We start from the raw sequence: 15655 nt of genomic DNA, 5'->3' as shown, positions 1-15655 counted from the left end.
GAGAATCCTTGAGCTGGGAGTGAGCCCGTGAGATCCTCTAGTTTGTTTCTCTCCCTTTAGGACAGATCGTATTTGAATCATCTTAAGGAATGAACATTTATTTTTAAAAACTTGGATTGCTTTTTAAAGGGGATCTGGTGCAGCAAAGCAGATAGAAACCTTGCCTTCGATTTAAAGGTAGCAGCAAAGTGGGGAAGACTCAGTGACTTGAAGAAAATGTTTCTGGCTGAGCTATACAAAAGGTTCTGGGAAGCCACAGCAGCTTCTCCAGGCCATATCATGCCTGAGGAACTGTCTATTTACTTTTCTTGTATTATCCCCTGAGAGGGCTCTGAGGGGGACAAGGGGTTATCCTGGTGAAACATACCAGAAAGTCTGACCATTGTGTCTCCAACAATCACTAATCTTCCTTAATCATAGAAAGACTCCAGCCAGGATCATTTAATCAAATTCAGTCTTCTTGGATTTTGGGTTTTTTTTTTTACTGTAAATATGACTTCACTGAAGAGGAGGAAGAAGAGTTGATCCCAGCTCTAAAACAGAGCAGCAACAAAAATTGCTATAAATAACTAGAGAATCTTTCCTCCCCCCAAAACCCTGCTCTCCCCTCCTGCATGCCCCCCCCCCAAAAAACAACAAAGCCAACCTGGCTTCTATTCTGCTGGTGAGGCAAAGTCAACTGGTAGACAACTCAATTCTACTATAATGCATTGCCAACATATCCCAGGTAGAAGTCCCATAAGAGAAGGCAACATCATGATTTTGAGAGAACATTTATATCCCTAGAAAACCATGGAGTCAGGAAATTATAGTCATAGTAATAATAATAATAATAACATTATTAATAATAATGGCTAGCATTTATATAATGTTTATAATATGCAAGGCATATACTAAGGGTTTTACAAACACATTTTTATCCTCACAACCACCCCATTTTACAGGTGAGGCAGATGAAGGTTAAGATCACACAGCTAGTAAGGAAGCTAGTAAGAAAGCTAGTAAGAAAACCAGATGTGATCTCTGGTCTTCCTAATTCCTGTACTACCAAGCTGCCTCTAAGGTAAACTGGAACAAAAGAACCTAGATAGGGAAAATACTTACTACTAATCAATAATCATAAAAGAACAGGCTAAATTGGAAAGCATCCAGAGAAGAGCAAGATAAAAAAATAAAAGATAAAAAGCTTTGAGTCCATTTCATAAGAAGATGGGTTAAGGAGCTGGAGATACTTAGCTAGGAAAACTAGGAAAAATAGTTGCAAATACAAAAATTTAGAGTTGATGTCAGGAAAAAATAATTCTAACAAGAGAAGAATGGGCTTCCTTAGGAGGTTTAGGGTTCCCCTATGTTCAAGCAGAGGCTGTATGATTACTTGTCTGGTCTGGAACAGTAGGAATTCCTTGGAGATGGAGGTTAAACCTGATAAGAGGTTCTTCTTTTAGGGACTTGTGAACTTAAAAAAAAAATATATATATATGTATACATATATACGCATATATATATGTATATACTATATATGCACTTATATGGTATATATACATACATATATACTAATAAAGTATATACATACATATTCTATACCTATATTTGATCATTATATTTCAAAATAATTTTTCCTTTGTAACATTATGTATTTACTTTTACATATTCAAAAGCTTTCTGATAAGGGAGGCTAGACTTTAGAGGCTTCATTAGATGACCAAGGTGATCTAAGACATAAAAAGGGTAAGAACTCCTAGATTACATAGATTCTGAGCTCCTTTCCAACTCAGAATTTTATGATTATGTAAAGGTATGAATATTTGTCATTTATCCCTTTTGTGGCCTCAGGCAAGAGACATAACTTCTTGGAACCTTAGTTTCCTCTTCTATAAAATGAGAGATCAGACCTTTAAAGTCCATTTCTTGCTTTATATCTATAATCCTTGAGTCCCTATGGTTCCTTTCTACTCCAAAAGACTATGAACAACAATATGAAGAATTAAATGAAAAGTACTAAGAAGCAATGGAATGCTAAAAGTGCTGGAGAACTTATACCTACTCTTGGCTTCCTCCCAATGCTCAACCTCAAATTTGAGAAAAATAAGTTATCTTTCCTTCATGAACATTATCTCCTTTTGTTCAGCAGGGTCTTTTAGCAAATTTCAATTCCCCCCCCCCCCCCAAGGACCACTGGGTGATTCTCATTAAGTCCTCTCTGACTTACTTTAGATCTTGGAAACACAGACTTAGGCTCATCTTGCTGACCAGGCTTTCTGAAATAGGGACAACAGAGCCAGCAGACAAGGCCTGTTTGGAAAAATAGACCCTGGCTTTGGGTAGGGGCTGGAAGGGGTGAGAAGGACTTCTTTGTGGGGCCTGCTGATGGCCCTCTAAATCTCCATCTGACAGATGAAAAGCACTCCTGGCAACTACAGAAGAGGCCCCTGGCAGCTGAGGGCTAAGGAACAGCTCATGACAGCTGCGGGGAGGACAAGAATTCCTTTTCCTTAAATCCATTACTTGGAAACTCCTCTTTGAGATCAGTTTCAAGCCGCTGGGGCATTTCCTCATAAGTCCTTCTTCCAGAAGGTGGTTCAGTGTGGGAGAAATAAGGAATAAATAAAATCCTGGCCCAATGGGTCCCAGAATGTTTCCCAAGATGATACCCACTTTAGTACTTTGGGGACAAGAAACAGGAAGGCTCATGATTCTAGGAAGAAACTCCAAAAAGGTGTGATTTTAACATGTTACTTTTCAGAGGTGTCTATGAAAAGTGGGATGCCACATGACATGGCATAAAAGACACCTGACTAGCTCTAAGATTTCAGATCTAGGGTGAAAAGAAGAAAAACAATATCTCTCTACAGGAGCAAAATCCAATGTGTAGATGAAAAAGGAACAGGGATGACTGGGAGAAATCTACCTAAGCTTTAGAACCCCAGGCCAAGCCCAGACTCAGTCACATTCAACTCCAAGCCCTTCAATGCCTTTTAAAAGGCAAGGAAGGATGGTGGGGAGAGAGTGCCCAACCTGAGAGATCTGGGTTTCATTCCCACTTTGGGTACACATGGGCAAATTCACTATCATCACTTTTTAGCTAATCCTACAGATAGTAAATGACTTGTACAAGGTCACATAAGAAATAGGCAGTAGAGATGGTTCAAACGCAGGACCCCTGACTCTAAATTCAATGCTCCTTTCACTCCAGGAGACTTCACTTCTGGCAATCTGAGTTTTTACAACCCTAAAATGGGGGTAGTGATAGATCTAATATCTATTCTCCAGGGCTTTTGAGAGGACTGAAGGAGATTTGTTTTGTACATTTTCTAGTGCTATTAGCTATTATTATTTATTCTGGAAACATTGATCTGGGTTGCTTTAATAACAACATCATAGAAACTGAGGCACACAATAGATGGGTACACTGCTGATGATGACAGGCAGTAGCACATGAGGGAGCTCTAGTTTGGTTACTCTCTGATTTCGCCACAGTATCATCTTCTTCCAGGTTCTCTCCTTTAGTTCTGGGAAGGCACCACTCTTCCAGGAATATATTTATGAATTCTCGTAAAAAGGTAAGAGTCTTCATAAAGATTAATCTCTTAGAAAAGTAAAATCTTCCATGCAAATTAATCTGTCATTTCAAAATAACTCTGAAGATGAAAAAAACCATCCTGTAATTTCTAAGTGTTATTCAGTTGAAACAATGGCAAAGTACAAAAGGGAGGCCAACATTTAGGTTCACCGCTCGTCCATATGGATCAATCAATTGAGCTATCTATCTATCTATCATTTTTAATCATCAACTTTATTAATAAAGAAAGATGAAAGACTCTGGACATAGAGAGTAATGAATAATATTCCCCTCCCTCCAAAAAATTGGTAATATCTTAACAGATAAAAAAAGACAAGTTAGTGATATGGAAGTCATTTCTAGATCAGCTTAGATCATGAACTTTTTTTTTCAATTATGTAAAATATTTCCATACTAGTCATTTTGTACAAGATGTGAATAAAAGGAAAAATGAAAGAAAGTAGAAAAAAAGTATGCTGCAATTTGTATTTAGTCAATATTAGTTTTTTCCTGGGAGGTGTCTCTGGATAGTCTGCTTCATCATGAGTCCTTTGGGATTGTCTTGGATCATCACATTGCTGAGAATAAGTAAGTCATTCATAGTTCTTCAATGTAGAATGTCTGAACAATATTGCTGATACTGTGTACAATGTTCTGGTTCTGTTCACTTCACTTTATACAAGCTCATTTAAGTCTTTCCAGGTTTTTTTTGAAATCATCTTGCTTATTATTTTTTATAGCACAACAATATTCCAGTACAATACACCACAGCTTGTTTAGCTATTCTATTCTCCAAATGATCGGCATCCCTTTGATTTCCAGTTCTTAGTCACCACAAGAAGACTTTCTATTAATATTTCTGTAAATGAGGTGGTAACTCAGAGTTGTTTTAATTTGCATTTTTCTGATCAATAGTGATTTAGAGTATTTTTTCATATGACTATAGATAGCTTTGATATCTTTGTCTGAAAACTATCTGTACATATTCATTGACTATTTAGATATTGGGGAATGACTTACGGTTTTATAAATTTGACTCAGTACTCTATAAATTTAAGAAATGAAATACTTATTGCTAAAATTTTCCCCCACCAGTTTTTTTGCTTTTCTTTTAATTGTGGCTATATCAATTTTGTTTATACAAAAACTTTTAATTTTACATATGAAAAATGATTTATTTTACATTTTTAAATTTTCTCTATATCTTCTTTGGTTCTAAATTCTTTCCTTATCCATAAATCAGATATAAAGTATTCCAGGCTCTTTTAATTTGCTTATAGTATCAATCTTTATGTGAAAACCACGTACTCATTTTGATCTATCACTCATCTTCTTTGATCCATTTAAATTTAGCAACTTTACAATGTCTTAAACATAGATAAAAATTATGGAGGTGGAGGCACAGATTAAACAAAGGGCTTTTCCCTCTCTTTATCCCTATATCTAGTATTACTTAATGTTTGTGCCACACCCTTTCCCAGAAGCATTTAAAGAAATTCTGGATTTCATCAGCAAGTTTTTGGTTGAACAGAAAAAGGTGTAGTTGTCAAAGGAGTGATAGAGTAGAAGCCTGGTCAGAGAAGTGATCTGAACCTGAATAATCACTCCACATCCTTCTTATTCAATAATATATTTCTTATACTCAGCGTTTAATGAATGTTTGTTGAATGAATGATGTCAGTAAGTTAACTGATACATGCCTTATTTTACACCAAAGCATGGTTCACAGTAAGCCATAGGGGGAGGAAGGGAAAAGTATTAATAGAATGGATATCTTCTTTGCAGCCACAATGCTAAGTTCTTTACAAATATTATCTTATTAGACCCTTTCAGAAATCCTGCCAGGAAGGAACTGTTAATATCACCTTTATTTTATCCTTGGAGAAACTGAGGTAAAAATTAAGTGACTTTTCCACAGTCATACAGCGAGTAAGAGTCTGAAGCCAGTGTTTCTGAAGAGGTCCAGCACTGTATCAACTGCACTATGCAGCTGCCAGTGGGCTTAGGAAAAATGTCTTTATTGACAATTCAATTCAACACAATTCAATATCTACTACATGCAATTTTTTTCCCTGGGAAACAGGTATAGGAAGAGGAAAGAGGAAATACTTTCTGAAATGAAGAATTTTCTTTTTTTTTCTTTTTATTAACAACTGGGTCTCTGTTTCCCAGACTGTAAGTACAGTCATCAGCCCACTTAGATCTCCATATCACTACTGACTTTAGAGTGGATACCAGATTAGTTTAGTCCACTGAAGCTCAGAAAATCACTAGTCTCAGTCTCCTAGGAAGCAGGGATGCCATACCTGCACTCCGTGCCTGACTTTGCATTCTATTGGGAAATAGACACATCATATTAAGGTGAGGGAGAGAAGAGCACTCTCAATTGAGGGGATCAGAGAAGGTTCCCTTGAAGGAAGCTAAGAATTCTAAGTAATATAGATTCTAAGAAGTATAGAGGAGGAAGGGGCACAATCTGGTTAAAGACTTGGCAATGGGAGACAGAATAATCAATTCAGGAATAGCAAATAGCTTAATTTTTCTGAAATGTAAAATGTCTGAAGGGGAGTAATGTGAAACAAATCTAGGAAGATGGGCAGGAGTCAGACCATTGAAGAACTTTAGATGCTGGGCTGAGCAGTTTATGTTTGATCCTAGGAGCACTGGGAAGCCACAAGAAGAATCTAGAGCAGAGGAATGATATGTTCTTATAGAGTATGTAAATCAATAACACCTGGCTACTTTTGCTTAGAAAAAATAAGTTGACCCTGGAATTATAGGGACAACATATGACCTGCAGTGCTATGGCCTTAGGACCAGTCACTATCTCACTTCTTAGTCTGTAATTTTCATGGACACAAACATCTCTTGATTATAAAAGAAACAAAACACCAAAAGCTTCTGAAGAGAGCTCACTTGTGCTAACAGTGCACTTTCACTTCAATTCCCTCTATGACACATCCAGAAGAGGGGCCTGCAAACAGAAGATGATCACCACATGACTGCTTTACCTTCATGAACATGCTAAATCCAGTTTTAAGAAGATCAGTGAGGCCTGAAGACATGTGTTCAATATCAACAGGATCTGGTCTCTCTGGATCCAATATCTCCTCCACAACCTGCTTCAGCAATGGCTTATAGGTTGCCTGAAAAAGTAAAATATGACCATGTAAGTGAAAGGGTATATGTCCAATTGCTCTACTGGGAGAACCATCAAAAGATGCAGTTTTTTGGAAGAAGAGGAAATGGGGTAAAGAAAAGTTGAAATTCTTCTAAACTAAGTAGAAAGCATCCATTTCAATATATGAAATGATGAAGAGTAAAGTATAATATTTTAATGCTGACATGAAGAGTTTCAAATCTTTAAGAGAGGCACTTGGTATGATGTTTATTATTTCTAGTAACTATCCATCTATCTATTTGTCTAGTCATTCATTTATTTGTTCATCTATCCATCTATTCATTCCTTCATCTTCCTCTATCCATCCATTTATTTATCCAACTATCTATCCATTATCTTTTTCCATTTTTCTATCAAATTATATCTACTCATTCATCTGTTCATTCATTCATGTCTATTCCTTTCTTTTTATCTATCTAAATATCTATCTATCTCTTTCTATTTCTTTGCTGTCAGTATCTAGTTGGTCTATTGTGAAGAAAACATCACCTTCAGCATCAGAAGACCTAGGTGTTATCATTTGGATACCCTTGGGCAAGTCACCACCTTTCTGGACCTGTTTTATAGAGAAAGAGAATTGGATGGATGATCTCTAGGACCCCTTGTATTTGGGGGAAAAAAATTCTAAAATAAATACAGAATAGATCAGCTACAAGTAGGCTTTTGCCAGAAAAATTCCAAAGAGGAATGCAAAGCAGAGTTTTGGTACAGAAGAGTGCCCTATGGCTACAGAAAAGAAAATATATGCAAACTGGTACTTTGATTTATGCTTCCTAGTATACTTATAGATATCAATTTAGTCAGTGTGATGTAGTAGCTAGAAAACTTGTCTCCCAGTATGAATTACCTGGGTTCAAGTTCTTTTTCTGCTGCCTACTGACTGTATGACCCTTGATTTAACTTCTCATTGGTTCAGGCAGCCCTCTGAAACTAATTTGCAGTGATGGTGGAAGCCTACAATGACAGAGGAATATCACAAAGGGAGCACCCTAGACTGATGAAATCAAAGGTTTATTTCTTCTTCTTCCAACCCCCATCAATAGATAAACACACACACACACACACACACACACACACACACACAAATACATTTTTTAAAGTTGTTCTTTTGGGGACAATTTATTGGTGTGCAGAGTCCTCTGATTCCCAAAGAATAATTCTCTCTCCCCATGCAGGTTGTAGGACCATGACAACAGGAAGGTGATACTGTGACTTGCAAGTGAGGAAGAGTTGTGAAAAATCACCAGCCTCACTCTTTCCTCTAGTCCTCAGGATCTTGGCAAGATATAATCAGAACAGGGAAGCTAGGTAGTACAGTGGATAGGGCATAGGCCCTGGAGTCAGGAGGACTTGAGTTCAAATCTGACCTCAGACAATAATTGCCTAGCTGTATGACCTTGGGCAAGTCACTTAACCCCAACTGTCTTGCAAAAAAAAAGATTAAAAAAAAGGATATAATCAGAAGGCCTAAAGATGCCTCAATGGGAAACCTTTCCCTTTTTGAGCTAAGAACTTTCCAAAGTCTCAGTTTGACTTAGGCAGGGCCCATTGGCAAAGGCTCAAGGCAAAGGCCCAAGGCAAAAAATGAGGCAAAGAATGTCCTCTTTTCCTAGTCAAAAAAATAAAATCAATCTGGGGGGAGGGGGACGACCCTCAAAGTTTCTGACAATGTTCCTTAGCTATCAAGTTGGAAGGTAAAGAGTTTTATTCATATATTTCAAGATTTCTTTCCTGATTTCTCATCATAGTGGTATACCTCATCATTGAGGTAATGTTTGAAGCCTGGACTTTCCTGCTCATGTCCTTGTCTTTCTTTGACTCTGAACAGGCCACTCAACATGATTGTCCTAGACACCAAATCATTTTCTGACTTTTATTCTATTTGTTTATGTCTCATCCTCACTAGATTTTTAAACTACATGAGAGCAGGGTCTATATTACTTTTCAACTCTTATCCCTGGTGCCTAGCATAGTGCCTTCCACAAAGAAGGCATATAATAAATATTTCTGAATAAATAAAAAATAGCTAAGCATAAAAATATTTTAAAAATACTATTTTTGAAAAGCTAAAGCAAAGTTTGAAAAAGCCAGGCTTAAATATAATTCTGTGACATTCTCATTTATCTTTAACTGAAATGACTATCAATACATTCTTTTCTTTCTCTTTATCACTTTAAAGATAGAAGCTTTTGGCTCATCTATAACATTTCTCACATTAATAGTTTCAAACCTATTCTATCCTCAAACCTCTCAAAGGAGCCCCTCCCCTTTCTCTCTCAGTAGGGGACTTCTCCTTATATTTTACTGAGAAAACAGAGGTCTCTCTCCCTATTCTATTTCTCAGAATATCACCATCATCCCTAGTTCTCTCCTTTAAAATATATATATATATTATATATATGTATATATATATATATATATATATATATATATATATGTATCCTTGATACCTGTGAAGATGGGTTCATTAACATCCCCTGTTTATCTCTGCTCTTTAGTTTCTAATTCCTACCTTCTCTGCTTCCTCTAACAGATCTTTCTTAGACCTGTCACCCTTATCTTAAAAACAAACAAAAGCCCTTCACTTATATAGATAGATGACACCTTGCTGAAAGACAGTAAATGCATTGAAATCTTGTATTCTCTGCATCTTTTGGTCAATTAGTTGACACTAAAAAAAAATGTAGTCTACTGTAGGCTACCACTTATGAAAGCTGACCTGTTTACCTAGTAATCCTATCATCAATGACATGTTTTCATAATTATGTGTAAAGGTCAGTTGCTATCAGCTTTCTTTTCTGTCTTTAAATCTTTAATAAGATTTGAGAACTCTTCTATACTTTTGATATCTTTCCCTTTTCCAGAAAACTCATGAATCAATTCCTCATCCCCCTCACAATGGAGTCATCACTAGCATGGATCTCTTCTATACACTCATGAGCCAATCCAGCTGCTTTTGTCCTCTTGGTATCATATCTATCTGCTATATAAGAACATCTAATATAATAACTGTGATTTTACAGCTTACCTGTGGTTGACTTTTCTAATAGAGGGTGAAAAAAATTTGCTATTAAAGTTTTTGAATATTTTTTCCTTTGTTCCATTTGCCATTTTATGCTTAAATGTCCCTGGAATGATTTTTGCCTAGTTGAGTCTCTCTTCAAGCATTCTTTAACCTGATTCTATTGGTTCTCTCTGTTTCTGACATGATAACTGCTTATCATCTTCCATCATCCTTCTTCATAAGACTTTACAATTTTATATTTTAAGCTTTTGTTGATATCGATTGCTACTACATTTTCTACTTGGAGAATAGGTATTTTTTTTTTAAATTAGAGTGCTTTTTAGGCTTTTTTGGTCTCCTTGTTATGGCAACAGATATATCAGTTGAACTTCTATTTGAAATTATTCGCCTATGTATGTCATTGTACTTTTTTTCTGACCGTATCTTCCTTTTCATTATTAATAATTTTAAAAAGTTAGAATTTAATTGTTTAAATTCCATGATATTTATTTTCCATAATTTATTCTTTCTTCTAGCTCCATACCAATTTTTATTTTTCTTTCAGCAAAAGGATGATATGATTATACACAGACTGTTGATTTAGGAGTTACTTTCACATCAATAAGAAACATGACTTACCAATAATCAGTTTCATCTTTTTGGGGGGACAATGTCATCTAGGGCTCCTTTTGACCAGTATTTCTAGTTTTTTTCTTGAACAATGTATGTATAAATCTTTCGTGTAGTCTATAAATTTCTGGACTCTTCAATTCCATATTAATATTCTATATTTTTTAATCTATTTTCATAATCCTACCTTTGTAATGAAATCACTGTTTCAAAAGTGTATATTGATTTAATATGGAGGGTCTGATCAATGATTTTATAAAATGTTTATACTGCAAGAGAGGTTAGTGCATAAAAACTATAATTATCTCCATGGTGATTTTTTTGAGAATAGTTATCATGTACACTGAAATACAGATAATCAATGAATGTTTCAAGAAATGATGCTTCTTATTGCCTTTGGACATCTAGTAAGATTAACTCTATCAGTTCCTTTTTTTGGGGGGGGGAGAAGAGGTTCCTCAAGGAGAACCCATATGCTCTCTTTCCATGAAGTGACGACTACCTTTTGCATTCTGGTTTCATCTATTGAGGAGATGGTCAAGATTAATATGACTCAGTTTCTATAGTATTATGTCAATTTAAAGTACCAACAATTAGTAAGACTTTATAGATAGTCTAACAACTATGTGATTCTTTGCTGCACCTACTCCTTTTTCCATCACTCTGTCATCACTATGGAATTAGAATAGGAATCAAGCAAGATTGAAGGTTATTATGTATTTTTCTTTGTTTCATTAACTACCATGGAATTTGATGAATAAATGAAAAAGCACTTTACCAAATGTTTATTATGCACTAAACAAGATTTAAAAGTGAAAATGATCTCTGCTTTCAAGGAGCTTACATTCTGTTATGGGAAGACAAAACATCCAAGGAAGTTGTGGCTAAGGAGTGACTTTTTTTTTAAACTGCTTTTTATATGTCTCTTAAATTCCATCAGATTCAATTCAGCTGACTGTTTTTGTTTTTGCTTTTTTCAATTGATATTTTATTTTATTTTTCCAATTATATGTTATGAAAGTTTTTCAATATTCAACCACATGCATAGGCATATTTATGTTAAATAATATCCTTCCATTCTCCCTTCCCACCCCTTTCCCCTCAGCAGTGAACAGTTTGGTGAATATTGTACATAAACATTTGTGTTTAACATGTTTACAGAGTAGTCATTTTCTTTTGAGTAATTAGGACTAAGGGAAAAGAAAGAAAGCCATGAGAGAGGAAGGAAAAACATAAGAGAAATTTTTAAAAAGTGATAAGTGTTCATTCAGATTTTTTTGTTTGTATTGTTTTGTTTTTCTTTATCTGGATGTGAATAGCATTGTCCATAACAGGTCTAAGGATGACATTTTGGAAAATCACAAGGATAATGAATAAAACCATAGGAAAGTATATTGATGTACCTTTCCAGGAGCAATGACAAACTGATTTGGTTATAATTCTAGTACAGGGAAAGGGAAGGGGGATAAGGGATATATGTATAATGGCCTAGATGGCATGTTAAAGAGATAGATGAAAAGTGAAGTCAAATATGTCTAGAGATAGGTCTTTGAGTGACCAAGGCAATCACCCATCAGGAGAGCATGGCCAAAGAATTCTTCAAGTGGTTGGCCTAAATGCCAATTTCTTTGTGTGGCTATTTGTCCCCCCCAGTGGACTATAAGCTCCTTGAGGACAAGGACTGTTTTGTTTTTGTATCTCCAGGGTTGACATAATGTATGATACATAGCAAGGGCTTCATAAATGCTTGTTATTTGCTTATTTGTCATTTGCTGATTGAATATTTCAACTTGGGGAGGGTGGGATGAGGTGGGGGGTGGTGCAGGAGGAATGATAACAGTCAACACCGGGCTCAGAACCTGGACTGGTCATGAGCAGAAGCCTTTCCCAAAGGAGCTAAGCCCACACCTAGCTAGTTTACTCCAAGCTGGAGCTGAGGACTGAGCTGAGGAGCAGAAGGAGCCAGAACTGGAGTTAAATCCCAGCTTCACCATGTACCTTTCATCTTATACAATTTAGAAAATGTCCCTTTGTGTGCTGCAGATCTCGAATTCTCCTTGAGTCAGTAAGGCTTGTCTGCACACAGCACACCCAGTCTCATGTCAAGATTATCAGGTTAGATCCATATGATAGTAAGTCTGAACGAGGTCACAAGCAACATGCCCTAAGAACAACATCTGTTTAATAGCTCCATGATGCTGCAGCTGAAAAACATCAATAAATCAAACATTGCAACATTTGGGGAAAGAGATTAAAGCTCATATTAAACAGGGGCATTTACTTTGAGAAATTATGGGGTAAAGATTATTTAAACAAAATAAAAACAATGTGTTCAAGTTGTCAGCCAACCGAGTCCTCTGAATAAATATAAGTAATGTAAATCCTGGGCTGGGCAGAAGCCAGGATGTTGTAGATGGAGTTGCAGATATCTGAACATCTACAACAACTCAACTCAAAGGGTTTCAGACTTTAAAGAGTTTGCTGGTCGGCTGCTGCCCTGTCCTGCTTTGCTTTCTCCCTATTAGGATTGAACCTGACCTCAGCTCACTGTTAGCTCAGGTGCAAAGCTGGGATAAAATGAGACACTTATTGGTCAGTGAATAGTTGGTCAAAAAAAAGGGTTTCCTTAGTTACAACCCAGCAAAGATATCAGGAAGGAGACAGTCAGCTTTGGGAGATACAGTCTCCCCTGCTTCCTTATGAAAACAGGTCTGGTCAGCATACAGAGAATTGAAACTTGTGTGGTTTTTCATCGTGGCTGAGAGGCCTGGACTTCACCTAGGTGAGCCATACCATGACTAGGGAGCTTTGTCAAGAGAGGTAGAGGCCAATCATGTTGCAGGAGAAGTTACATTTTAGGGAGAATTAATGGGGGGGGGGGTTGTAGTCTGTAGCTGTTAAGATTAAGGGAGGCATAGGTCTACCCTGGATTGTGGGGAAACCCTGGTGGATATTTATCCCATCATCCCTCCTTTCTCAAAAGGAAAAAGGTGCTAGAGGGACATGCTCTCCATTCTATTCTTTTGTTTTTATTTTATGTTTTTGCAAGGCAAATGGGTTTAAGTGGCTTGCCCAAGGCCACACAGCTAGGTAATTATTAAATGTCTAAGACCAGATTTGAACCCAGGTACTCCTGTCTCCAGGGCCAGTGCTTTATCCACTACTCCACCTAGCTGCCCCTCTCCAGTCTATTCTTAAGAACATGCTTTGTGCATTGGTGGTAATGATCATAGTTGTAGCAACTCCCAATTCTGTAGCCCTCACCATGTCCAGGCACTCCTAAGCCTTTTACCCTCATATCTCATTTGACCCTCATCACACCCTGGGAGGGAGGTGGAGTGATTTTTCATATTTTTTACAGATGAGGAAACTGAGGCAGACTGACCCTGGGCACAGTGAGAATCTGAGACCCGATCTGAGCTCAGGTTTTTCTGACTCCAGGTCTGGGGCTCGATCCCCTGAACCAGGCCCCTGATAAATGCCTGTTGGCTCAGAACATTAGAACTGCCACCCTCGGTTAGACCCACTACTTTTATCATTCACTCAATAATCTGTCTCTGATGGTGAAACCAAAGAATGTGCCATGGAGATGGGGACAGCTAGCTTTCCTGTTATTTACAAACAACAAATGAAAAACCATTAGTGGTAGGTGGTAGCTACCATGGACAGAAGGCCTCTAGTAACTGCAAACACCATCCTAAAAGGATGCTCTATGACTGTCTGGGGGTAATGTAATATTCAAGTTTGCAGACTAGGAAGGATCAAATCCTGGTGCTTGTAGGATGCAAAGTCTCCCTTTGTATATGTCTCGTGTGAGGTACATCTGAAGGAGTGTATTCTGTGGATCTGTGATAAATTATTCTGTCTCTATATTAATAAATGCAGCCAATTAAGAGCTAATTGGTAACTGATAAGCAAGGGATGCCTTTGACATTGCCCCTAAAAGAAACTGGTTCTTCAAGACCCAAGGTGGACCCTGAGAGTTCTGGGGACCAGGAAAGACTTGTTCCTCATGGGACCATAGGAACCAGGAATACAACTCAAATGATCAGGGAGCAGGCACTGGGAGACTTAGCTAGATATATTCCTTTCCCAATTCTCAGAGGAACTCTGAGAAAACCTCACCAGGAAAGAGGGCAGCAATAAAGTGGGACTAGATAATGAATAATAGACATTTCAGGACTCAGGGAGAGAGAGCTGGGTCCAGGAAAAGATTGAACTCCTACAGCAGGGATTATTAACTTGGGGTATAGATATTTGATTTTTTTTAGGTTTTTGCAAGGCAAATGGGGTTAAGTGGCTTGCCCAAGGCCACACAGCTAGGTAATTATTAAGTGTTTGAGACCGGATTTGAACCCAGGTACTCCTGACTCCACAGCTGGTGCTCTATCCACTGCACCACCTAGCCGCCCCTAGATATTTGATTTTTTACAACTATTTTTCAACTGTATTTTAGTATGATTATTTCCTTGTAATCTTATTTTTTTAAGTATTCAAAAACATCATTCCTGGATGAGGAATAGATTTCACCAGATTGTCAAAAGAATCCATGATACAGAAAAAGTTAAGAAAGAAAGGATTTAAAAAAAAGTCAATTGTAAATAGGACTAAACACTAGATTCTATCTACTCTTGTTCCCACATCTGCAAAAAAATGATGATGATGATAACAGCTGACATGTAGTAAACAGGTTTATTTAATCTCTATAAAGCATTTAAATATATTATCTTATTTGCTTTTTACAAAAACCCTGTGGGAAAGGGCTGAGGATAGCACCCCCATTTTATAGATAAGAAAACAGGCTGAGAATGATTAAATGACTTGCCCTGAGTCACATAAGCTATTGAGGGATTTGAACTCAGGTTTCCCTGGCTCCTAGTCTGGTGTTATAAGCCACCACTACTAACTAGCTTCCCCAGGGAATCTCTCCTTAACTTTTTATGCCCTTTATATACAATTGTTCTGATTAAGGCTAATAACAAATCCCCCTAAAGCAGTAACAATATTGAATTCCCACTGCATATTTCCACTGGGCTGGAACCAATGACCATATTTTAAATAATTATCACTTCAATAGTATGAACTGGCATACATGTGACCCCTTCTGAGGATTCATTATTTGTACTCATCAGGACCTAACACTGGAAATGAGATTCTTGACACTTAAGAGGTAGCTGGAGATGAAATCTATATCCAATCTGGGCCTGGAGGTAGGAATACCTGAATTCAAATTTAGTCTCAGACACTTACTAGCTGTGTGACTTTGAGCAAGTCAGTTGAC

The 15655-nt window shown here is 37.1% G+C and overlaps 1 protein-coding gene across 1 annotated transcript in view; it reads right to left on the bottom strand.

Annotated features, from left to right (window-relative positions):
• The window catches only part of SCFD2 (sec1 family domain containing 2), a 454457-nt gene that overhangs the window by 30647 nt on the left and 408155 nt on the right, over positions 1-15655 (bottom strand). The window contains exon 7 of the mRNA XM_074229435.1: positions 6571-6705. Coding sequence (XP_074085536.1) covers positions 6571-6705 — 135 coding nt within the window. The remainder of the gene's footprint in view (positions 1-6570; positions 6706-15655) is intronic.

This window comes from Macrotis lagotis, chromosome 3 (genome assembly GCF_037893015.1).
Source record: "Macrotis lagotis isolate mMagLag1 chromosome 3, bilby.v1.9.chrom.fasta, whole genome shotgun sequence".
NCBI classification, from domain to species: Eukaryota; Metazoa; Chordata; class Mammalia; order Peramelemorphia; family Peramelidae; genus Macrotis; species Macrotis lagotis.
The sequence above is the reverse complement of the archived record's forward strand: the minus strand, read 5'-3'. Positions and strand labels throughout refer to the sequence as shown.